Genomic DNA, 24,932 nt, shown 5'->3' on the forward strand with positions numbered 1-24,932 from the left:
TATGCGCTGCTGTTTCATTACAGTATTCTTATAAGCACAATATTGGTAAAAATACATTCCAAAAACGTTAAAAATGTAACATTTTATTTGGTTACAGTAGCAAATAAAAAATATCATGCAATATAAGATTTGAGAAAAAAGTGACAAACAAAGATCAAAACACAATAGCTCACAAACATATTGGATCCCTAGTCAATGTGCAATTTCCAAACAAAGTCCATTAGATACAGTTACTTCCTCATAAAATGACGAATAACTGAACCCACATTAAAAACATGTGATGCATCTCACTCAGTTCAAGTAACTCCGACATAGATTGTGTTTCCTCAACATGTACAGAGTATCTCAACTACTGCCTTTTAAATCTCAGTATGGCACACTGAAGCATGAAGCTTTAATTAAGGCAGTGTCGGGATTGACCAATCCTATGTCTGATACAGAGGGGCAGTCAAGGCAAGTCATCATCTGTCATTCAATTAACAGGACTGTTCTGTAAAAGCAGCTTTAACAGAAAATGCTTGCTTTCAGAATTTATGTTAATTTTAAAAGTGGTTCAAGACAACAGTGTTTCCTCTTTTCATCCTCAATTTCCCTAGCACTTAATAAACCATTCAGCAATGGAAAGCATTATGTAGCCCATCCAGCAAAGGAAAGCAGTAACCCATTCAGCAGTGGAAAGCAGAATGCGCTAGTAAATGTGCATTGCCCAAAAGTTATATCCATAGCTTGCATACCATCCACATACAACACTAACTTTATCAGAACAGCTGCTTTTCACTGTTACATTTCAACTCGTCTGGATCAACATTGTATTTATCAACATATGTCTCAGTTTTGATTATCAAAGCTTCCATTGCAACTCTTTATCTTTGGAGACGGTCCTCGTGGTAACGCACTCTGAGGGAATAAATAACAAAAGTAGTGAAAAGGGACACACACCTTTATAACCATACATTCATGCACATGGGCTCTGTAAAGTTGTGGTGCCCCGAGTGGAGTGAGTGACCTACCTGGAACTTGTGTTGCAGAGCCTGAGTCGTGATGGGGGTGAGGCCAGTGCCTGCCCCCATATTCTCCTTGTCAAACAGAGGAGTACCACCAGGACTCCTAAAGAGTAGAGAGAAAAAGTCAGACTGAGCTCTCACTTGATTATAGTCCTTTGACTTCCTGTTTTCAGGTAACACAAGAACCCCAGAATAAAGCACTTGAGTGTTGAAACGCAATACCTATTGATTTGAACCCTCTTCAGCTGTGTACGCAGACTCATGGGGTTTTTAGAAGGTGTTCTAGAGTGGGAAATAGAATTTGATCATCTCCACAGTAAGACAACATAAATCAAATAAAGAAAACAAAATATTTCAAAAGCTGTTCTTCAATTCTCATCCAGGTGTGCAGGCTTTTGTTCCAGGCCTAATAAACACTGAAACACTGAAAAACATGATTCAAATTATTATCAGTATTGGCCTGGAACAAAAGCCAGCACAACATGTGGTGGATCCCCAAGACCATGATGGAGAACACTGATAATCTCCTGGTCACAAAACAATGGCAGCAGATGAAGAAATAGGGGATAGGTTTACCTGCCAGCGCTAAGGCATTTGGGGAGCTTAGGGGGTAGTTGGCAGTGGGATCGTTTCAGACGGACATTCTGCAGGTCTGCCACAGTGACCAGAGGGGCACGTATCTTCTCTGGAGTCCTCTGAAATAGAGACAGACCCATTGTCATACAATGGCCTTGTTGCACACGTTTATGCTGGAAATGCAAGAGAAGCAAGCACAATACTGCATGCAATGTGGGAGTGTCCTGTGGATCTTACATTTTGGACAGGTGGAAGCACTCATTACTTTGAGTAGGCTTAGGATATGCCTTGCTTACCTTTGATTTCACACTGCTGACAATGACCTTTCTCAGTTTAACGGTCTGTAAATCCCTGAGGGTCACGGCCACCAGTATGTCCTGCTTCTCCTTGGAGCTCTAAGTGACCAACAGAGGTCAGATCATAGGAGAGATGAGACTGAAATCGATCTATGACCACCAAATTAAAAAGAATGAACGGTGAGTTAAGTTCTTACGTATTGAGCATTGGAGGCCACTCTTTTTTTAGGGACGTAGGGTTGCAGAAAAGTGGTAGATAGGGGAGGAGGAGGTGGTGGTGGTGGTGGTGGTGGAGGTGGTGGGGCTGGGACTGATGGTGTGAGAGCAGGGAGAGGGTCTACACTGGACCCACAGCCCAACGAAAGAAGGGGAGCAGTAGGGAACATTGTACGGACTAAACCACAAGCCACAGTCCCATGGCAGTGGCATGCAGTGCTACCCCCCTGCTGAAATAAGACAGGCTTTAGTGACGTAGTACTGCATGTGGCTGTTTGTCACATCATGATCACACCATAAGGTACATTCAGTTGAGTGTAATTGTTGGTGTCTCACCTGAAGAGCAGAATGCAAGGCATCCATCTCCCTCTGCAGCTCAGCCATTTGATTCTGGAGGGTCTCGAATTGTTTGGCATACCCCCGCCAGAAGAAAAATGTTTTCAAGAATCCAGAAAATGACTGCAATACATAGATGGAAGTAGAAATTGGGTGTGTAGCAAGGTTTCCATCCAATGGCGAAGGTGCATAAAGATGGCAGCCCCCATGTACTCACCATAAATGCCTTGTTTGCTAAGTTCGCCGTACATTTCTCTCCGTTACAATGACGTAATATCTGAATTCCTCCATCTTAATGCACCGTCGCCATTGGTAACAGATTTTCTTGCGAATATTCTAAAATCTGCATAAAGAAAATATGCGCATTTTCCCAGCAGTGGAGTTTCTCCACCAAACTGACTCAGTGCGGATAAAAATCAGTGAGTGATGACGCAGTGCCCACAAAAGTAACTTTTTCGCTTAACTTAACTTTTTCATGTACCGAATAAAAACCGAAAGTTCAATGTGTTTCCTTTGCATTTTCAACTCTACAGATAGTTGCGTTAAATAGCAAATGTGCTTACTCTGGTCTTGGCACGTGCGCTCTAGCCAACAGCTGGCAGATACAGTGCGGTTAGGCTATGCGGGTATGATGACATTATTATGGATAAGAGTAAGAATATATTTTTATTTGTCAAACGGCAGTCAAGCATCGATCATCATGTCACCAGAATAGGATCCTCGATATTTATTGGAAAGGAGAATCAAGATCCCTGTGCACTTTCACCACCCTGTGGAGTTCATCATAAATTATTTCATCTGTAGCCTAATAAACTGCATGGTTTCCCCAAGTCATAGTGGGAGGATCACATACCATATCATCACGTGACTCCAAGTTTACTAATATGATGCGCATAAAAAACGCTTCTGCCGCAATTTCTCACATAATTAATATTACAAACACAAAAGATCCCACCATGTCGAACGAACAAATTATCTGTCGGCATATATTCAATTTTACCGAAACTTCCTGTTTCCATCACAGCTGTTGTGATTTATTTTTTTACACAGTATGACTTAACTCGCATAAAAACTGTGGATGGAAATGTGGTTAGTGTCACTGACATATAGAGTGAATCATATAGGCAAGTGCTTGGGAATTAAATCTAACATAACATTTCCCTCAACCAAAACAGCCCCTCAACCAAAACAGTACTGTTACAAACATAGCCATGCTGTAGAAACCTACCTGGCTCAGGCAGTTCCTCCAGATTTGGCATACCTTGCCAAATGCCAGCAGCAACCCTCTGACACCTAGCAAAGGAACTGGACTGGTTTGGGTGATTGGGTCACAATTTCCAAGTCTAAAGAAAATACACACAGAATGATAAGTGGGAGTTGAGGAAAGGGTTGTCCTCCCTCCTGTGCATTCAGCCATCCATAGATTCATGTTGACATTGTAGGCAACAATAGAAGGACAACTGTCAGTAGTCTAGACTAATATAGGTTGTCAGTCAACAACAACTCTACTGTATGAACTAAAATGTTGCAGTGATGACAGCCATAGATTGACTCACTGTGTGATTACAGGTGTGATGATGGGCTTAGGTGTTTCTTGAAGCCGTTTACTCATAACAGCCCAGCGTCTGCTGCTGGCCCTCTTCTTCCTGCGTTGCAGGAAGGCTTTGCTTGGTCCCTAAAAGCACAGTGAAGAGAGTCAGATTCAGTTACATTTCAAAATATGTATGGGTTATTAATAGACAAGTTAGTTATTTACACAGACTTACCTTCAAACTCACTCTCTCTCACACACACATTTTAATGTTTTGGCTGCAATGGTAATTGGGCAATATCCAATTTGACAAATGCGAGCCATGTTTTCTATTGGCAACCCATAGCATAGGTCAGTGGTGTCAAACATAAGGCCTGCGAGAGGGTCCAATCCAGCCCGCGGTTGGGTTGAGTAAAACATAAATAATTAAAAATAATAATTAAAGGGGGTGGGGGTTGAATATACCTTCAAATGACTAAAACCAAATCGAAACTGTGTAGACTATAAATAACAAAATCACCAAAATGAAAGCTAGACAGTCAGGGAGCATCAGAAGAGGACATTTTTTTTTGCAAATGTTGAGGGTGAGGAAAAATAACCAATTATCGTTGAAATACCTAATGCGGCCCCCGGGCAAAATGAATTTAACACCCCTGGCCTAGGTCCAATCATTTAATATCTTCATTACCATTGTCATTGTAGCTAGCTAAATGACAATTAACGTAACAACAAACAGGCTGGACTTCCTGCTTGTTCATACCTAGCTAGCTACGGTCTACAAACTCTGTTTTAAAGAATGTATATAAACTGCCAACGCATAACGTTACTGCTTCAATAGCCAAGCGAATGCATGAACAAGATGGGTTTTGCCTGCCAGCAACGCTTTTGCAACACAGCATGCTAGCTACCTAACACCGTCCGACCATAGACGTTAACACACATCTGTATTCGTGGCGCTAGCTTTCTGTTTTCTAACCTATTCATGCAAGTTAGTGAAACTTATAACTGACGTTACATACCCATGATCCAGCCATAAAAATAAATGTATTCAAACTAGCTAGAGGATAAAAACAAATATTTGTACAATCTTTGCTTTGCTCAACAAGGATTTTCAAAATGTACTACTAGTCGCTTCAACAAATCAAGAAACGTATTACACACAGCTGGATGAAGACTTACGTGGATAGGCTACTAAATACGGAAGTAGATAGAATGACCAATAACAAATGATTACTATCCAGCCAAACGCAATGCCCGTTATTGTGTTACCTAGCAATAAAACCTAAACAAACCTGTGTAATTTCCTCTACATTTTGTGTGGTTAGTTCAGAGATGTATTAGAAATGTTGTAGCTAACTAGCTAAGCTAACTTGAGTGGGCGCCCTTGTTAATGTCTCTGAAGACACTAGTCACGTCTGTGAGGACTCGTATTTACATGTCAAAGAAGCATGTCCTAAATAGTTGTTTTAAATAGTTGTGGCAAATAGTTGTGGCAGATTCAATGGAGGTTGATCTGTACTCCAGTTTTGAGAGGATACGTGTTTTCATTGGTAGGCTGCATGCATTTTCTTCCACTTTTCATACTGAACAAAAATATAAACGCAACATGCAACAATTTCAAAGATTTTACTGAGTTACAGTTCCTATAAGGAAATCAGTCAATTGAAATAAATTCATTAGACCTGATCTATGGATTTCACATGACTGGGCAGGGGCGCAGCCATGAGTGGGCCTGGGTGGGCATAGGCCCACCCACTTGGGAGCCAGGCCCACCCACTGGAGAGCCAGGCCCAGCCAATTAGAATTAGTTTTTCTTAAGGGCTTTATTACATACAGAAATACTCCTCAGTTTCATCAGCTGTCCCGGTGGCTGGTCCCAGATTATCCTGCAGGTGAAGAAGCCAGATGTGGAGCTCCAGAGCTGGCGTGGTTACACATGGTCTGCGGTATGAGGCTGGTTGAACGTACTGCCAAATTCTCTAAAACAACGTTGGAGGCGGTTTATGGTAGATAAATTAACATTAAACTATCTGGCAACAGCTCTGGTGGACATTCCTGCAGTCAGCATGCCAATTGCATGCTCCCTCAACTTGAGACATCTGTGGCACATTTTAGAGTGGCCTTTTATTGTCCCCAGCACAAGGTGCACTTGTGTAATGGTCATGCTGTTTAATCAGCTTCTTAATATGCCCCACCTGTCAGGTGGATGGATTATCTTGGCAAAGGAGAAATGCTCACTAGCAATGATGTAAACAAATTTGTGCACAACATTTGAGAGAAATAAGCTTTTTGTGTGTTTGGAAAATTTCTAAGATCTTTTATTTCAGCTCATGAAACATTAGACCTTATCGTGTTGCAAATGTTCCCCATTTAGGCTCTCGTCTCAACACTGGATCTGCAGTTGAGATTTTTTCAAGTCACAGAATAAGCCGCTGTAGTGCTGCAGCCATGGCTTTTCTTTTGCACCACTTGAAATATACATTAGGGGCAAGTTATATTTATATATTTTCCTGTCTTCTTTGGAATGTGTAATAGAAATAGTGAAGTTCAGGCTGTTCCAGTTTCTGTTTTGGGAATCTGAAGAAATGTTGATTGGCTTAGTAATGATAATACTGCGTGTTTATAGTATAGGAAGGCCCTAAAAATTGTCAAAGACTCCAGCCAACCAAGTCATAAACTGTTCTCTCTGCTACCACACGGCAATCGGTACCAGATCGCCAACTCTGGGACCAAAAGGCTCCTTAACAGCTTCTACCTCCAAGCCATAAGACTTCTGAACAGTTAATCAAATGGCTACCAGGACTATTTGCATCGACCCCCTTATTTTATTCTTATTTTTTGCACTGACTCTCTTGCACAGGCTTGATGTACACTCACAGGACTTTAACCACACACTCACACATACTACACTGACACTCCAACACACAGAACACACACACACACACACACACATGCATATTGATGACACACACACATTCACATTCTTTCACACATGCTGCTACTCTCTGTTTATTATCTATGCATAATCACTTTACCCCAACCTACATGTACATATTACCTCGACTAACTCGTAAGCTGCTGCATTTAGTAAGTGACACATTTTTCTGTTTTTCTTGCCACACCATTATGATATTGACGGCAATTTTCTCATTGCAGGAGGCCTGGAAGCATGTCCTGCAATGTAAAACCAACATGAGGCCAAACCGAGAGTTTGTACAACAGCTGTCCGACTGGGAGTTGTACACACTGGGTAGACAAATGACTGATATTGCAGTGCCCTGCTATTAAGATGGACAGTAGATCATTTGAATTAGTCCAGACCTTAATGGCACCAGAGCCCTGTAATTCACTGGAACACTATTTACCCAATGAAAATTTTAAAAACTACATGGATATTTTTGTCATGAAGTTCCCTTCCTCATTTATATTGACCTTGGGTGGTTGATGACATTTGTATGCAATGAGCACCAGTTTCTCACAAATATTTAAAGTATGGTCATAGTACACACACACAGACACATAATTATGTGAGAACCAGCTTGCAAGCATTGCTTGTCAGGCCATAGGCTTGCTGATCGTCAGTTCATTGTAAGATATTCACTTTCCATATGTAATGCAATATTATTATTTCTGAAGGCCCAGGCATCGGTGCAGCTAAAACAACTTATACACATTGATACATTTGTCCTGCTGATATTCTGGAATCATAGTGATACATTTGTCCTGCTGATATTCTGGAATCATAGGTCCTGAGAATTTCATAGGAATGCTGAATGACAACTTGTCAGAATTATGTAATCAATGTAATGATAAGGTCCAGTGGCACACCCAGTGGTGTAAAGTACTTAAGTAAAAATACTTTAAAGTACTACTAAAGTCGTTTTTGGGGATATCTGTACTTTACGTTACTATTTATATTTTTGACAACTTTTACTTTACTACATTCCTAAAGTAAATAATGTACTTTTTACTCCATACAATTTCCCTGACAACCAAAAGTACTCCTTACATTTTGAATGCTTAGCAGGACAGGAAAATTGTCAAATTCACGCACTTATCAAGAGAACATTACTGGTCATCCCTACTGCCTCTGATCTGGCGACTCACTAAACACACATTTTTTGAAAATTATGTTGGGGTGTTGGAGTGTGCCCCTGGCAATCCATTCATTAAAAAAACGAGACAATCGTGTCGGGTGGTTTGCTTAATATAAGGAATTTGAAATTATTTATACTTTTACTTTAGATACTTAAGTATATTTTAGCAATTACATTTACTTTCGTATATTTAAAACCAAACACTTTGACTTTTACTCAAGTATTATTTTACTGGGTGAATTTCACTTTTACTTGAGTCCTTTTATATTAATGTGTCTTACTTTTACTTAAATTTGACAATTGGGAACTTTTTCCGCCACTGAGGACACCATGATCTTGCGCAAAAAAATACGGTATTAACAGTCACCCAAGCAGCTGTTCTATTGTTCGAAAGCGTTCATTGGCTCACGCGTGGGCGGTGAAAACTTCAAGAAATGAATCGGGACACCTCATTGGATAAACAGTTGGATGAGGTGTCCTCGAAGTGATAGGTCTTACAACTGTTGCACAGCTGACATTTCTTGTGTTCTTGCCTTTGCCCACATAGGAATACAATGTTATTCAACCAAACTAGTTTGGCTGATTGCTTACAGGAGTGGGAGGGTCTGGAAAAGGACTTTCAACGGGTCCAGGTAAGGGGTATGTTTTTAGAAAAGTATATTTCCTACAAACTTAATGACTTCAAGTTAGCGGTTCGCCCATAAACGAGCTAACCCGCACAATGTGTGTTTACGACAGCTAGCTAGGTAGGTAACGTTGGCAGCAAATGCTCGCCAATCCAGAAACATGTACTTGTAGGCTAGCTAGCTGTGATTGCACATTTTACAATCTTGAACTAACTAATGTTAGCGAGTTCCTTGAAATAGTAATCTAACGAAATGTCATGGGAATTATTAATGGCATTGGGTATTCATAAACAAGCTGTCCACATTCAGTTTGCCACTGCTCTGGCAAACCGTCAACCTAGCCGGCTAGCTAGCACACCCAAGAAAGAATGCAAGAATGAAGGTTCTTCAGTAGAATAATTTTATGGACCACTCCAGACCAAAAACTTGTTGAAAGCTACTGCAGCAGAAATCTGATTGAAAGCTGTTTTGATCATCTGATTTAATTTTTTAGGATATGTATTTTATTTTATTCAACAAAAACTGGCACACAGGTTCTTATCACAGGATTACAGCAGTAGTTGGACAGGCATAACAATGTCGTAAACAGTTTTTTCTTTTTAAATGTACCTTGACATATAATTATTAATTTCACAAAATAGATTCAACAATCATACCACAGTACAATACTAAATTGAATACATGTAATATATCATACTTTATACTCTGTGTGGTTCGAGGCCTGAATGCTGATTGGTGGACAGCTTTGGTATATCAGACTGTATACCACGAGTATGACAAAACATTTATTTTTACTGCTCTAATTACGTTGGTAACCAGTTTATAATAGCAGTAAGGCACCTCGGGGGTTTGTGGTATATGGCCAATATACCACTGCTAAGGGCTGTGTCCAGGCACTCTGCATTGTGCCGTGCTTAAGATCAACCCTTAGCTGTGGTATATTGGCCATATACCACACTTCCTTGGGCCTAATTGCTTAAATATATCATATTAAATTCCACTATGATATCAAACACGTTCTGTATACAACCTGGGGATATTAGGCTGCTTCCAGAGTAACTGATTTCTACCTACAAAAGCTATTGCTATCAAATATATTTGGAACTAATTAAATTTTCTAATACAACTTATCACTGTAAATTGACATAAACTCTTGAGAAGTTATAACATTGGAGGACCCACAGATCAGTAGCTATCACTTTTCTTATTTTTTAAAGGCCCAGTGCTGTCAATGTGATTTTCCTCTGTTTTATATATTTCCACTATGAGGTTGGAATAATACTGTGAAATTACAACAATGCTCTTTTAGTGTAAGAGCTGTTTGAAAAGACCGCCTAAAATGTTAGCCTGTTGTGGTGGGATGGAGTTTTGGCCTGCCAGGTGACATCACCAGGCGGTAAATTAGTTATAGACCAAGAGTTCCAAACCTCTCTGTCAATAAAAGCTAGTTTTCTCTTTTCTCCTCCATACTCAGATGACTCACAGACAGTCCAAGCAAAATTCTTGCTCTAGAAATTGCTCTTTGCTAAGAAGCTATTTTTGTTTTCTTTTTGACCATTTTAATTCAAAACAATCACAGTAAGGTACTTAATTGTTACCCCGAAAGTTGTTGGTATTGAGATAAAAATGGCTGCATTGGAAGCCTCACAAGCAAGCAGTACAACTAGACCAACATTTTGAAATTGATTTCCATAATTTCCAAAGTGTGAGACCTAGGCCACATCCGATTAGGTCCGTACAAATGTCAAGGTAGATTGTAAAACTTAGCCTAAACAAAATGAATAGGCTCAGCACAAGCAAGCTTTAATACAGCTGTATGGTCATACTAATGTTACGTGCAATGACAATAAGTGTCAGTGAAATATCCCATCATATCTAGTGCAACCACATTGCTGAGTGACTGAGATGATACAGTGTGCTGCATATGCACCATAGAGATGCAAAATTGTTCTTACCATCTCTATTTTCCTCTAGGAGACTCACCGTCTGTATAAACAGAAGCTTGAGGAGGTCTCCAAGCTACAAGACAGCTGTTCTAATGCCATAGCACGACAGAGGAAGAAATTAAAAGAGCTCACGGTGTCGCTGGAAGAGTGAGTATCAAGCACAGTTGATGTAATAGGACACATGGAACCTCACATTTTTCAATGTTATCTAGTAATCACAGTGTAATAGTCATAATTCTCGTTATTCTATTGGTCCGCTTTGGACTTATTACTAAATCATGTTGTCCTTTTCCTCTTTAGATGCAAAGAAACACTGAGTCCAGAGGAAATGAATACAATAGATGGGATCCAGGAATCTATCAAGGACAGACCAAATGTTTTCTTTGAAATGGAGTCTTTCCTGCCAAAGAAGAATGGGTAAAACAAATAAAGGCGTCTTTCGCATAGCGAGCGGCTACCGTCTCGGTGTTAGGCTATCTACTACAACACACCTTAAACACATAGTGTGTAGTCCAAACTGTCAGTGTAAAACAGTTTAGCTTGATACGGGTTGGCTCTCAACTAGACAAAGTGAGTTTGGCTCTCTATTAGAGAAGATTTGTAGACAATTATTTTCTTGATAAAATTCTCTCCCCTTTGCTGTACAGGTTATACCTCAGTCTCGTTCTTGGGAACGTGAATGTAACATTGCTCAACAAACACTCCAAGTAAGAGCTTTCAAGTAATTTAACAAATCTATTGCAATGTAATAATGAAGTCATAACATGACAATGAGAACTCATACTCAAACTGAACTCAAACTGTTTGCCTCTTGGTGAACATAACAGATGCTTTTTCTCTGTTCTCTCGCCACAAGATTTGCCTACAAAGATGAATATGAGAAATTCAAATTGGTCCTCACCGTCCTACTCCTCGTCTTCTCATTCACATGTCGCTTTGTATTTAGTTACAGGTGAGTAACCTCTCATATACCATTTTATTGACAATACATATTTATTTAGATTTTTTATTTTATTTTACCTTTATTTAACTAGGCAAGTCAGTTAAGAACAAATTATTATTTTCAATGACGGCCTAGGAACAGTGGGTTAACTGCCTTGTTCAGGGGCAGAACGACAGATTTGTACCTTGTCAGCTCGGGGATTCGATCTTGCAACCTTTCAGTTACTAGTCCAACGCTCTAACCACTAGGCTACGCTAAAATTATCAACTCATTAAAAACATTCCACTATTGTATGTATTATTAGCTGTAATATATTGTTATTATGCACTAATACCAAAAAATTACGTTTGCTCCTGTTTGTCTTTGACTCTGAACTCTGTGAACTTAACTGTGAACTTGGTGAACTAGTGTTTGTGGTTGTGGTTGTGTCCGTCTTTGTTTGGCAGAGCCTTAGACGCTCTCTTCAACTTCCTGCTGGTGTGGTACTACTGCACACTGACCATTCGGGAGAGTATCCTCATTAGCAATGGCTCCAGGTCAGTAGTCAGCACTTCATACTGCTGGTGTGTGTTTGCATTCAGCTGAAGACACTGCACCACTGTGTGTTTGCGCTACAACAGTGGTCCAATGAAACAGCACCTTGTCTGTGTCAGCCTCATTACATGGAGGCATGTTGATGCTGCTTTGTCCCCTCAGCATATGCCATCTCTTGTGTGAAACACAAGGATACTTTGTCTGCACTATAGATTGACTTCTATACAATACTATTTTTCTTTGTCTTCCGTATACCTGCACAGTGTGTGATGTAAAAATCTTCACAATTCAATTTTATTAGGATTTTTATGCTGTGAGCTTTTTTACATCACACACGGCAGTCCTGAATTGATACTAACTACTGTACTTTGATGTACAATCCTGCATGTATAATACACTTATTATATCTCATATGTACTGTCCATTCTAGCTATTTATTCGCTGTGGCCTGTACATACAGCGGGGCAAAAAAGTATTTAGTCACCAATTGTGCAAGTTCTCCCACTTAAAAAGACGAGAGAGGCCTGTAATTTTCATCATAGGTACACTTCAACTATGACAGACAAAATGAGAAAAAAAATCCAGAACATCACATTGTGGGATTTTTAATGAATTTATTTGCAAATTATGGTAGAAAATAAGTATTTGGTCAATAACAAAAGTTTATCTCAATACTTTGTTATATACCCTTTGTTGGCAATGACAGAGGCCAAACGTTTTCTGTAAGTCTTCACAAGGTTTTCACACACTGTTGCTGGTATTTTGGCCCATTCCTCCATGCAGATCTCCTCTAGAGCAGTGATGTTTTGGGGCTGTTGCTGGGCAACACGGACTTTCAACTCCCTCCAAAGATTTTCTATGGGGTTGAGATCTGGAGACTGGGTAGGCCACTCCAGGACCTTGAAATGCTACTTACGAAGCCACTCCTTCGTTGCCTGGGCGGTGTGTTTGGGATCATTGTCATGCTGAAAGACCCAGCCACGTTTCATCTTCAATGCCCTTGCTGATGGAAGGAGGTTTTCACTCAAAATCTCACGATACATGGCCCCATTCATTCTTTCCTTTACACAGATCAGTCGTCCTTGTCCCTTTGCAGAAAGGGACAGCCCCAAAGCATGATGTTTCCACCCCCATGCTTCACAGTAGGTATGGTGTTCTTTGGATGCAACTCAGCATTCTTTGTCCTCCAAACACGACGAGTTGAATTTTTACCAAAAAGTTATATTTTGGTTTCATCTGACCATATGACATTCTCCCAATCTTCTTCTGGATCATCCAAATGTTCTCTCCTGGACAGGTACTGGCTTAAGCAGGGGGACACGTCTGGCACTGCAGGATTTGAGTCCCTGCCGGCGTAGTGTGTTACTGATGGTAGACTTTGTTACTTTGGTCCCAGCTCTCTGCAGGTCATTCACTAGGTCCCCGTGTGGTTCTGAGATTTTTGCTCACCGTTCTTGTGATCATTTTGACCCCACGGGGTGAGATCTTGCGTGGAGCCCCAGATCGAGGGAGATTATCAGTGGTCTTGTATGTCTTCCATTTCCTAATAATTGCTCCCACAGTTGATTTCTTCAAACCAAGCTGCTTACCTATTGCAGATTCAGTCTTCCCAGCCTGGTGCAGGTCTACAATTTTGTTTCTGGTGTCCTTTGACAGCTCTTTGGTCTTGGCCATAGTGGAGTTTGGAGTGTGACTGTTTGAGGTTGTGGACAGGTGTCTTTTATACTGATAACAAGTTCAAACAGGTGCCATTAATACAGGTAACGAGTGGAGGACAGAGGAGCCTCTTAAGGAAGAAGTTACAGGTCTGTGAGAGCCAGAAATCTTGCTTGTTTGTAGGTGACCAAATACTTATTTTCCACCATAATTTGCAAATAAATTCATTAAAAATCCTACAATGTGATTTTCTGGATTTTTTTTTCTCATTTTGTCTGTCATAGTTGAAGTGTACCTATGATGAAAATTACAGGCCTCTCTCATCTTTTTAAGTGGGAGAACTTGCACAATTGGTGGCTGACTAAATACTTTTTTGCCCCACTGTAGATCTTGGTGTGACTTGTTTGTTTGTTCCTTCAGGATCAAGGGTTGGTGGGTGTTTCATCACTATGTGTTCTGCTTCCTGTCTGGAGTGATGCTGACTTGGTAAGTGCTCCCCAATGTTCTACATCTGCAATATGATATCACTCTAACTATGGCTGGGCGTGTGATCAAATTAAGCACGAGGGAGACACTGAACACTGCAGCCCCAGAGGCCTGGAGTTTTAGTAAGTTACCATGTTACCATTTTTATTACCATATTTATGAGTGCACAAGACAAGAAGAACAGATTAGGTAGCTTGTTGACCTTCAACCCAAATGCATTTTTTTTTTACCTCTGATTGGCTAGAATGTAATTTGCACCATAGTACTTATCTAACTGCCCTTTCCGTCCTACAGGCCAGAAGGCATACTCTACCAGATGTTCAGGAATCAGTTTCTCACCTACTGCTTGTACCAAAGTAAGACACAACTGTAATATCTTTAAGTGTGAGATAGAATGACTATGGAGTAAATCACATACAGTTGTTTTTAATATGAAGCTATCATTATTGAAAACAAATGGCACTATTCAACTTTTGAATAGGCATTTCCATTAATTCACCTTTGAAATGGGATTGACCTGAAACCTGGGACGAAATAGAACAGTGTCAGTATTAATACAGTACACTTCTGTTGTTGTGTTGTCTGTGCAAAATAGGTTTTGTCCAGTTTCTCCAGTACTATTACCAGAGTGGCTGTCTGTACAGACTTCGAGCCCTGGGAGAGAGTCACAACATGGACTTGACAGTTGGTGAGTGAGAAGTCACATATTGTTGTGTGTCATCATGACTACTCACTGATCACGTGTTTAAGAGTAACATGACCAAAATTACAAAAACGCATCCTCCTCCATCACTCCTCCTTGACCTGAAATCATCATCAACACATAGTGTAGTTTGCAGCTGTATCGTACATGTTTACTGGTATTGTATGGTTATTATATGAGCATTCCATATACACTATATATACAAAAGTATGTGGACACCCCTTCAAATTAGTTTGACACCCGTTGCTGACAGGTGTATAAAATCGAGCACACAGCCATGCAATCTCCATAGACTAACGTTGGCAGTAGAATAGCCTTAATGAAGAGCTCAGTGATTTTCAATGTGGCACCGTCGTAGAATACCACCTTTCCAACAAGTCAGTTCGTCAAATTTCTGCCCTGGTAGAGCTGCTCCGGTCAACTGTAAGTGCTGTTATTGTGATGTGGAAACGTCTAGGAGCAACAACAGGTCAGCCGTGAAGTGGTAGGCCACACAAGCTCACAGAACGGGACCGCCGAGTGCTGAAACGCGTAGTGTGTAAAAACCGTCTGTTCTCGGTTACAACGCTACTTCCAAATTGCCTCTGGAAGCAACGTCAGCACAAGAACTGTTCGCCTGGAGCTTCTTGAAATGGGTTTCCATGGCCAAGCAGCCGCACACAAGCCTAAGATCACCATGCACAATGCCAAGCGTCAGCTAGAGTGGTGTAAAGCTCACCGCCATTGGATACTGGAGCAGTGGAAACGCGTTCTCTGGCAGCCCGACGGACGAATCTGGGTTTGGCGGATGCCAGGAGAACTCTACCTGCCCCAATGCATAGTGCCAACTGTAAAGTTTGGTGGAGGAGGAATAATGGTTCGGGGCTATTAGTTCCAGTGAGGGGAAATCTTAAGACTACAGCATACAATGACGATCTAGATGATTTTGGGCTTCCAACTTTGTGGCAACAGTTTGGTGAAGGCCCTTTCCTGTATCAGTATGACAATGCCCCCGTGGACAAAGCGAGGTCTATAAAGAAATGGTTTGTCGAGATCAGTGTGGAAGAACTTGACTGGCCTGCACAGAGCCCTGACCTCAACCCCATCTAACACCTTTGGAATGAATTGGAATGCTGACTGCGAGCCAAGCCTAATCGCCCATCATCAGTGCCCTACCTCACTAATCCTCTTGTGTATGATTGGAAGCAATGTTTCAACATCTAGTGGAAAGCCTTCCAAGAAGAGTGGAGGCTGTTATAGCAGCAAAGGGGGGACCACCTCCATATTAATGCCCATGATTTGGGAATGAGATGTTCGACGAGCAGGTGTCCACATACTTTGGTCATGTAGTGTATTTAGTGATGTAAACAAACATTCCACCACCTCAGAGGGTTTCCAGTCGTGGATGTGGCGAGGCCTGACCTTCCTTCTGCCCTTCCTGTTCTTTGGTCATGTGAGTATCAGCAGCGGGGGGGTTATGGAAAGTACCAAAGTTATTTCTGGATATTGTTGTTTCTGCAGAGTGACACCACTATGTTCTGTGTGTTTGTAGTTCTGGCAGCTTTACAATGGCCTAACACTGTTCAGGATGGCCCAGCTCCCAGAGTGTAAAGAGTGGCAAGTCAGTGCATTTCACAGATGCTCTTTTCATTTCACAGAGAAATGAATGAAACTTATATTAATATGTGGCAAGCACCTTTAGTTTTTTGTTGTTTATTTTGTTGACTGTCAAATTTAAAGTGAACATTTGCAACAGTATTCCTAACCTGTCCTCCCTCCCCACCCTACAGGTCTTCATGTGTGGCTGCTCCTACCTTGTCTTGTTCATGGGGAACTTCTCCACCACACTTGGAGTAGTCTACCATAAGTACATCCACAACCAAGACAAGTCCAAGAGCCTATAAGACTTGAAGAGAAAGATAACTAGACATTGTTATGAACCCAACAATTTATTCAAAAGAATATGTGCAAAAGGTGTTTTATACTAATATGCTTTTTATGTCTATTTTATGTGTTTGTCTTGTAAACGTTTACTTTTTTCTGTTGTACCATTTTATCTAATGTGTTTCGTTTTGAGTAAAAATGTTGAACCACATTGTTCTTTGTTTTTCTGAGAAATGCAGCTTGTCACTTTCAGCATCGTATGATTTAATTGTGTGTGAGATTACCTGAATAGGTTGGAGATATTATTTTGGAAGAGAATTACATGCCTTGCACTGACAGTCACTAAACTGTCTACATGTTCAGCTGTGTCAAAAGAGAGCTCACTGCAATAATAAGCCACTGACTGAGTCTGTGCTTTGTTTATTAAATGTCTCATCAGGAGACTATGCCATGCGTATTACCACTGATATGTTGACAATTTTACTTTCTTCTTGGCTGATACTATTTTGCTGATACTATTTTGAAGATGGATAGTGTTCTTCTCGATGGTTTGATAGGATGGTTGATGTCAAAGTGAGTTCTATTAAAATTCAATTTTAGGACCTTTCAGGTACATGGCGTTATCACATTTCACTGTAGCCCAAAGGCAGGCAGATGGCGATATCGAGTCGTTTCATCTTACCATCCAAAGGGAATGTGTGCAGCCGGCTATACATTCGTATCCCCTGTGGACTGGTTCGTACATAAAATATTCTTAATTCAGGCTGCAAAGGAGTCTGTTTTCAAACCTTAAATCGATTTAATGGCGAGAAGGCGGAAAAAACTGAAAATATGCATACTTTCTTTATGAAGCCGTTTTCCAGCACCATGCTAGAGTGGCTAATGCTAGTCCCGGATGTTGTTGCGTAACGCGTTCACACAATCAGGTTGTATCAGTACATTTTTTCATCTTTGGCTGATAGTTTCAAAATTACATGTATTGTATTTGTTGCCATGAACTCATTTACAGAACATTATTCACAGTTTTAATAAGAAAGATAGATTAAAGATTTATGAAGTGAAATTATGAAGTAAAAATTAGATTAAGAGTAAAATACATGTATTTTTCACCCCAGATGCAACATGCAATTAATGTAATGATAGTTTTGTTTAGAGGTTTATTAAATTATATGTTCATAAATTTGTGCAATCTGAAGTGTAATTAATAGTCAATCAATAATATCAATAAAACAAATTGGATCTTATAAGGGAATTTTATCTGATAATGTATAAGGAAATGGAAGGCAGCACACTTCAATCAAACACATTTATTTTCTAAAGCCCTTATGACATCAACAAGTGTTTTACAGATATTCAGCCTAAAACCCATAATGAATAGTGTGCATGTTTTAGGAATTCAATGTATGTGGGTGTGATGGTAAGGGGCATGGCAGTCGGACATCATTCTATGGCACGCCAGGTAGTCAGCAGCACAGGATAGGTAGCAGGACCAGGTGGATTGGACACAGGCACAGCCAGGGTCTTTGCGACGTCCCTACCCCATTAAAGTTTAAATATAAAATTATTAAGAACAAGTTCTTATTTACAATGACGGCCTAACAAAAGGCAAAAGGCCTCTTGCGGGGAGACGGCGGATAAAAAATAAAAATAAAACAGGGTGGTTGGCTGGGGTGAATGGGTGTGTGTATATGAAGCAAAACTCTAGCAACCAAAATGTTTATCCTGGTCTCAGAGCAAACGTATTATATTTAAAGCTCCAATATGTAACTTTTTGGGTGACCGGACCAAATTCACATAGAAATATGAGTTATAGATCTGTCGATTACTTGAAAGACGCAGTAGATCTCTTCTATATGCTTCCCATTCTTAAGTTTCGTTTTGCGTCTTTTACTTTTGGTTTTGTAAACCAGCTTCAAACTGAAAATATAATATTTTTGGTTATGGAAAATATATTTCACAGTGGTTTAGATGGTAAAATTATTCCCTACACTATACTTGCTTGTTTTGTCAAATAAACAGAAATTAGGCAAACTATTAGAATTTTTGCAACCAGGAAATAATGAAGTGATTTCTGCATAGTGCACCTTTAACAAAAATCCTTGCCACTTCATTTAGTATGATATGTTACTTTATGTTACATTACATTGATTAGATGTAACATAGTAAACGTAAACGCAGGACATTCAAATTAGTACGATATATTAAGTTTGTTAAAGCAAAAATGAATGTCTAGCAACCCAAAGGTTGTGTGTTCTAATCTCATCATGAACAACTTTAGCATTTGACCTAATTAGCAACTTTGCAACTACACTGAACAAAAATATGAAAGCAACTTCTAAAGTGTTGGTCCTATGTTTCATGAGCTGAAATAAAATATACCAGATATGTTCCATACGCACAAAAAGCATATTTGTCTCACATTTTGTGCACACATTTGTTTACATCCCTGTTAGTGAGCATTTCTCCTTTGCCAAGATAATCCACCCACCTGACAGGCATATCAAGAAGCTGATTAAACAGCATTATCACTACACAGGTGCACCTTATGCTGAGGAAAATTATAGGCTACTCTAAAATGTGCAGTTTTGTCACACAACACAATGCCACAGATGTCTCAAGTTTTGAGGGAGCATGCAATTGGCATACTGACTGCAGGAATACCCACCAGAGCTGTTGCCAGAGAATTGAAAGTACATTTTTCTACCAACATCGTTTTAGAAAATTTGGCAGTACGTCTAACCGGCCTCAAAACCACTGACCACGTGTAACTACGCCAGCCCAGGACCTCCGCATCCGGCTTCTTCACCTGTGGGATCGTCTGAGACCAGCCACCCGGACAGCTGATGAAACTGTGGGTTTGCACAACCCTGGAATCTGAAAGCTGAACATGTCCCAGTTCTTCCATGGCCTGCATACTCACCAGACAAGACACCTATTGAGTATGTTTGGGATGCTTTGGATCGATGTGTACAACAACGTGTTCCAGTTCCCGCCAATATCCAGGAACTTCACACAGCCATTGAAGAGGAGTGGGACAACATTCCACAGGTTACAATCAACACCCGGATTAACTCTATGCAAAGGAGATGTGTGGTGCTGACTGGTTTTCTGATCCACGACCCTACTTTTTTTTTTTAAGTTATCTGTGCATATCTGTATTCCCAGTCATGTGAAATCCATAGATTAGGGCCATATAAACTGTTTTGTTAGACTTCAGTGCAGATTTTAACATTATCAATCATAGTCTGTTGCTGGAAAAACGTATGTGTTACGGCTTTACACCACCTGCTATATTGTGGATAAAGTGTTACCTAACAGAACATATTGATTCCACAGTAGCTAGGATGGGGAGAAGTCTGTCCATAGTAAAGCGTTGCTCTGCATTCTTAACAGCACTATCAACAAGGCAGGTCCTACAGGCCCTAGTTTTGTCGCACCTGGACTACTGTTCAGTCATGTAATCAGGTGCCACAAAGAGGGACTTAGGAAAATTGCAATTGGCTCAGAACAGGGAAGCACAGCTGGCCCTTGGCTGTACGTAGAGAGCTAACATTAATAATATGCACGTCAATCTCTCCTGGCTCAAAGTGGAGGAGAGATTGACTTCATCACTACTTGCATTTGTGAGAGGTATTGACATGTTGAATGCACCGAGAGCTGTCTGTTTAGACTACTAGCACACAGCTTGGACACCCATGTATACCCAACAAGACATGCCACCAGAAGTCTCTTCACTGTCCCCAAGTCCAGTACAGACCATGGGGGGCGCACAGTACTACATAGAGCCATGACTACATGGAACTCTATTCCACATCAAGTAACTCATGCAGCAGTAAAATTTGATTTGAAAAAATGATAAAATACACCTTATGGAACAGCGGGGACTGTGAAGCAACACAAACATAGACACAGACACATGCATACAAACACGATACGATAACGTATGCCCTATACACACACGTACACATGTGTTTTGTGTTGTAGATATGTGGTAGTAGAGTAGGGAAAAACTTATAGGCATCAGCTAAGAGAAGATCATGGGGATCCATAATAAAAACAAACTCAGTAAAATCTTTGAAATTGTTGCATGTTGCGTTTATATTTTTGTTCAGTGTACTTAATACTTTTTATCTACTTTGCAACTACTTAGCACGTTAGCTAACCCTTCCCCTAACTCTAACCCTTTAACCTGACTCCTAACACTAACCTTAACCTAATCTTATCCCCTAACAGTCAGCCCAGCCAGTGGTGGAAAAAATACCCAATTGTCATACTTGAGTAAAAGTAAAGATACCTTAATAGAAAATGACTCAAGTAAAAGTGAAAGTCACCCAGTAAAATAATACTTGAGTAAAAGTCTAAAAGTATTTGGTTTTAAATAAAGTAAATGTAATTGATAAAGTGTACTTAAGTATCAAAAGTAAAAGTATAAATAATTTCAAATTTCTTATATTAAGCAAACCAGATGGCATGATTTAAATATATATATATTTTACGGATAGCCAGGGGCACACCCAAAAACTCAGACATGATTTACAAACAAAGCATTTGTGTTTAGTGAATCCGCCAGATCAGGTAGTAGGGATGACCAGGGATGTTTTCTTGATAAGTGCGTGAATTGGACCATTTTCCTGTCCTGCTAAGCATTCAAAAATGTAACAAGTACTTTTGGGTGTCAGGGAAAATGTATGGAGTAAAAAGTACATAATTCTTTTTTGTAAAAGTAGTCAAAAATAAAATTAGTAAAGTACAGATACCAAAAAACTACTTACGTGTACTTCAAAGTATTTTTACACCACTGAGCCCAGCCCATGCAGCCAGCAGCAATCCCCGTCTAATTCTACAATTTTTCTTAATTTTAAAATCAGATTTTAAACCTAACCTTAACCATAACCACACTGCTAATCTTATGCATACCTAAAAGCTAATTTTGACTTTGTAGCTGGGGTATCCACTGATCTATATAATAAGGAGGTGGTAACTACTGACAACCGCGAGCACACCAGCGCACACTATGGTAATGATGTAAAAGCGATTTGCCTCGCTGATGTTTTATTGTGCTGGAGCAGCTTGAAGGTAAAAGTACCTATTTTGTTCGAATTCAATTAGTATTTTGTTTTACTTCAACTTTATACTATGTTCAAATATGCTTAAAGGTTAGGAATTTGACGTCGCCTTACAAGACAATGGAGACAACACGTAGCCTGTAAGTTAACGTTATACAACACGATCCTTGAACTAACGTTAGCTGCTTTGAACAGATTACACACGTGTGCTCCACTGTTTTGTACGGGTTTTTGGGTAACCTAAGCGGTGGAAGACGAAGTCAGACTTTAGAAAGAATTTGTCAGCTCAAACGTGTCAAGTATGTTCTTAATAAAGTGAACATCATAGCAGCATGTCTGTTGTAGGTTAGCTAAATGATCATGTTGTAACGGTTGTCGTCGGAATGAGAAGGATCGGACCAAGGTGCTGCGTGGTACGTGTACATGATATTTATTTTAACTCAGAACACTAAGACAAAATAACAAAAAATACACCAACACGAAACAGTGCTGACACAAAGACATAAAACACCTACCCACAAAACCCATGTGGGCAAGAGCTACCTAAGTATGGTTCTCAATCAGAGACAATGATAGACAGCTGCCTCTGATTGAGAACCACACCGGCCAAACAACAAAGAAATACAAAACATAGAACACAGAACATAGAATGCCCACCCCAACTCACACCCTGACCAAACCAAAATAGAGACATAAAAAGGATCTCTAAGGTCAGGGCGTGACACATGTATATTGCAAAAAAATGGGCATCTGCAACACTGGATGAAGTGAGCAAGCAGCAAGCTTGCCAACCATTCACTGTGTTTCCAACCAACCACAGATATTTGTGGAAGTGTAGGGAACAATGTATCTTATCAAGTTTATTTGACTTGTGAAACCACACTACAGTAAGTACAATAGTGAAGTGTGCACCAGTGAGTTTTTATTAGTTAACTATTATGGACCTTAATATATACCACATTAAATTGTCATTTTAATTGGTGTAATTGAACAATTGCAATAGATATGTCATTTTGCCTTTTTTTACATTAAATTGGTCCCAGACAATGCTATAATGGGCACAATGTGATGCAACAGAAGTCAATCAAAAATGACAGAACTTATTGGAAGTACCAGGTGTATGACACTATAGCTTTCAGTTACTTTCTTTATCCATGGCATGCTGTATGTATGGACTGCAATTCAAAAGAACAATGTGTATATTTTGCTCACATTTTCCAAATGGGGATACATGTTGTGGTTCAATTACAGTGGTAAAAAGTATGTGAACCCTTTGGATATACCTGGATTTCTGCATAAGTTGGTCATCAAATTTGATCTTCATCTAGGTCACAACAATAGACAAACACAGTCGGCTAATAACACAAACAATTGTAAGTTTATGTCTTTATTGAACACACCGTGTAAACATTCACAGTGCAGGGTGGGAAAAGTATGTGAACCCTTGGATTTAATAACTGGTTGACCCTCCTTTAGCTCAATAACCTCAACCAAACGTTTTCTGTAGTTGCGGATCAGACCTGCACAACGGTCAGGAGGAATTTTGGACCATTCCTCTTTACAAAACTGTTTCATTTCAGAAATATTCTCGGGATGTCTGGTGTGAACTGCTCTCTTGAGGTCATGCCACAGCATCTCAATTGGGTTGAAGTCAGGACTCTGACTGGGCGACTCCAGAAGGCATATTTTCTTCTGTTGAAGCCATTTTGTTGTTGATTTACTTCTGTGTTTTGGGTCGTTGTCCTGTTGCGTCACCCAACTTCTGTTGAGCTTCAATTGGCAGACAGATAGCCTAACATTCTCCTGCAAAAATGATCCTGTCCTCCCATGAACACCATTCTTGTTTAGTATTTTATGTACGTAGACTCGTCAGAGATGTTCGCATGTTCCAGAGATTTCTCTAAGTCTTTAGCTAACACGCTAGGGTTCTTCTTAACCTCATTGAGCATTCTGCGCTGGGCTCTTGCAGTCATCTTTGCAGGACGGCCACTCCTAGGGAGAGTAGCAACAGTGCTGAACTTTCTCCATTTATAGACAATTTGTCTTACCGTGGACTGATGAACATCAAGGCTTTTAGAGATACTTTTGTAACCCTTTCCAGCTTTATGCAAGTCAACAATTCTTAATCTTAGGTCTTCTGAGATCTCTTTTGTTTGAGGCATGGTTCACATCAGACAATGCTTCTTGTGAATAGCAAACTCAAATTTTGTGAGTGTTTTCTATCGGGCAAGGCAGCTCTAACCAACGTCTCCAATCTCGGCTCATTGATGGGACTCCAGGTTAGCTGACTCCTGACTCCAATTAGCTTTTGGAGAAGTCATTAGCCACATACTTTTTCCAACCTACACTGTGAATGTTTAAATTATCTATTCAATATAGACAAGACAAATACAATAATTAGTGTGTCATTAGTTTAAGCACACTATGTTTGCCTATTGATGTGACTTTGTGATTGTTGTGACACAAGATCAGATTAAATTCAATGACCAATATATGCAGAAATCCAGGTAATTCCAAAGGGTTCACATACTTTTTCTTGCCACTGTGCAAATTTACCCTCCGGCTATCTTTCAATGTTTTGTGTGTGTGACTGACAGAATAATTAAAGGCATATTGAAAGACAAAAATGGTTCTCAGTACTACTTGAGCTGAGAGCACAACATTCTGCCTTTCATTTTGTCATACCCATGGAGAGAAATGCTGTCAAAATCCCAGTCGTCACTCATCTCTACATGACTGAATCTCAGCTGTGTCAAACATTAATCTCACTAACTATGCTGCTGCTGATTAAATGTGCCCTACATAGCCCAGGTCAATTCATGTGTTAAAGCAGCAGGCAACTTGTCAACACCGATACTACTTAGGGGTGATTCCAGCGTTTTGGATGTTACATTTGCATGCAAAATCACAACGGATGGACAAACAAAATATGAATGAAACTTTTGATGTGTGTGTCTACAGTACCACTTGGGGGGAGTGTATACCCCAAAAATCAGACTTCTGGCATGTTGGAGAAATAAAGAAAATAAGAGGAATTATGGATGTCACATGAA

General features: G+C 40.0%; 2 protein-coding genes across 5 annotated transcripts; one reads left to right on the forward strand and one right to left on the reverse strand.

Moving 5' to 3' along the window:
- Window positions 1-67: 67 nt before the first annotated feature.
- LOC129868417 (proline-rich protein 11-like) lies at window positions 68-5,499 on the reverse strand. Of its 3 annotated transcripts, none has more exons than XM_055942381.1 (10): window positions 4,979-5,499; window positions 3,985-4,103; window positions 3,657-3,771; window positions 2,429-2,551; window positions 2,074-2,319; window positions 1,877-1,975; window positions 1,581-1,699; window positions 1,227-1,286; window positions 1,011-1,107; window positions 68-897 (listed from the first exon to the last, which is right to left on the reverse strand). In XM_055942381.1, the coding sequence occupies exons 1-10, from the start codon at window positions 4,991-4,993 to the stop codon at window positions 829-831; spliced, it is 1,062 nt and encodes a 353-aa protein (XP_055798356.1). In that variant the 5' UTR covers window positions 4,994-5,499; the 3' UTR covers window positions 68-828. The 3 variants fall into 3 exon arrangements, with proteins under 3 accessions (XP_055798356.1, XP_055798355.1, XP_055798357.1); XM_055942380.1 differs by having other exon boundaries at window positions 2,074-2,322; window positions 4,979-5,498; XM_055942382.1 differs by lacking the exon at window positions 4,979-5,499 and adding an exon at window positions 4,195-4,972 and having other exon boundaries at window positions 2,074-2,322.
- A 3,006-nt stretch (window positions 5,500-8,505) lies between these two features.
- Window positions 8,506-17,024, forward strand: tmem120aa (transmembrane protein 120Aa). 2 transcript variants are annotated; one of them, XM_055942383.1, is made up of 12 exons: window positions 8,506-8,688; window positions 10,657-10,775; window positions 10,929-11,045; window positions 11,276-11,335; window positions 11,485-11,580; window positions 12,018-12,107; window positions 14,182-14,247; window positions 14,542-14,603; window positions 14,843-14,935; window positions 16,318-16,382; window positions 16,482-16,550; window positions 16,720-17,024. In XM_055942383.1, the coding sequence occupies exons 1-12, from the start codon at window positions 8,611-8,613 to the stop codon at window positions 16,831-16,833; spliced, it is 1,029 nt and encodes a 342-aa protein (XP_055798358.1). In that variant the 5' UTR covers window positions 8,506-8,610; the 3' UTR covers window positions 16,834-17,024. The 2 variants fall into 2 exon arrangements, with proteins under 2 accessions (XP_055798358.1, XP_055798359.1); XM_055942384.1 differs by having other exon boundaries at window positions 8,606-8,695.
- The last annotated feature ends 7,908 nt before the right edge of the window (window positions 17,025-24,932 follow it).

This window comes from Salvelinus fontinalis, chromosome 13, assembly GCF_029448725.1.
Source record: "Salvelinus fontinalis isolate EN_2023a chromosome 13, ASM2944872v1, whole genome shotgun sequence".
Lineage (NCBI taxonomy): Eukaryota > Metazoa > Chordata > Actinopteri > Salmoniformes > Salmonidae > Salvelinus > Salvelinus fontinalis.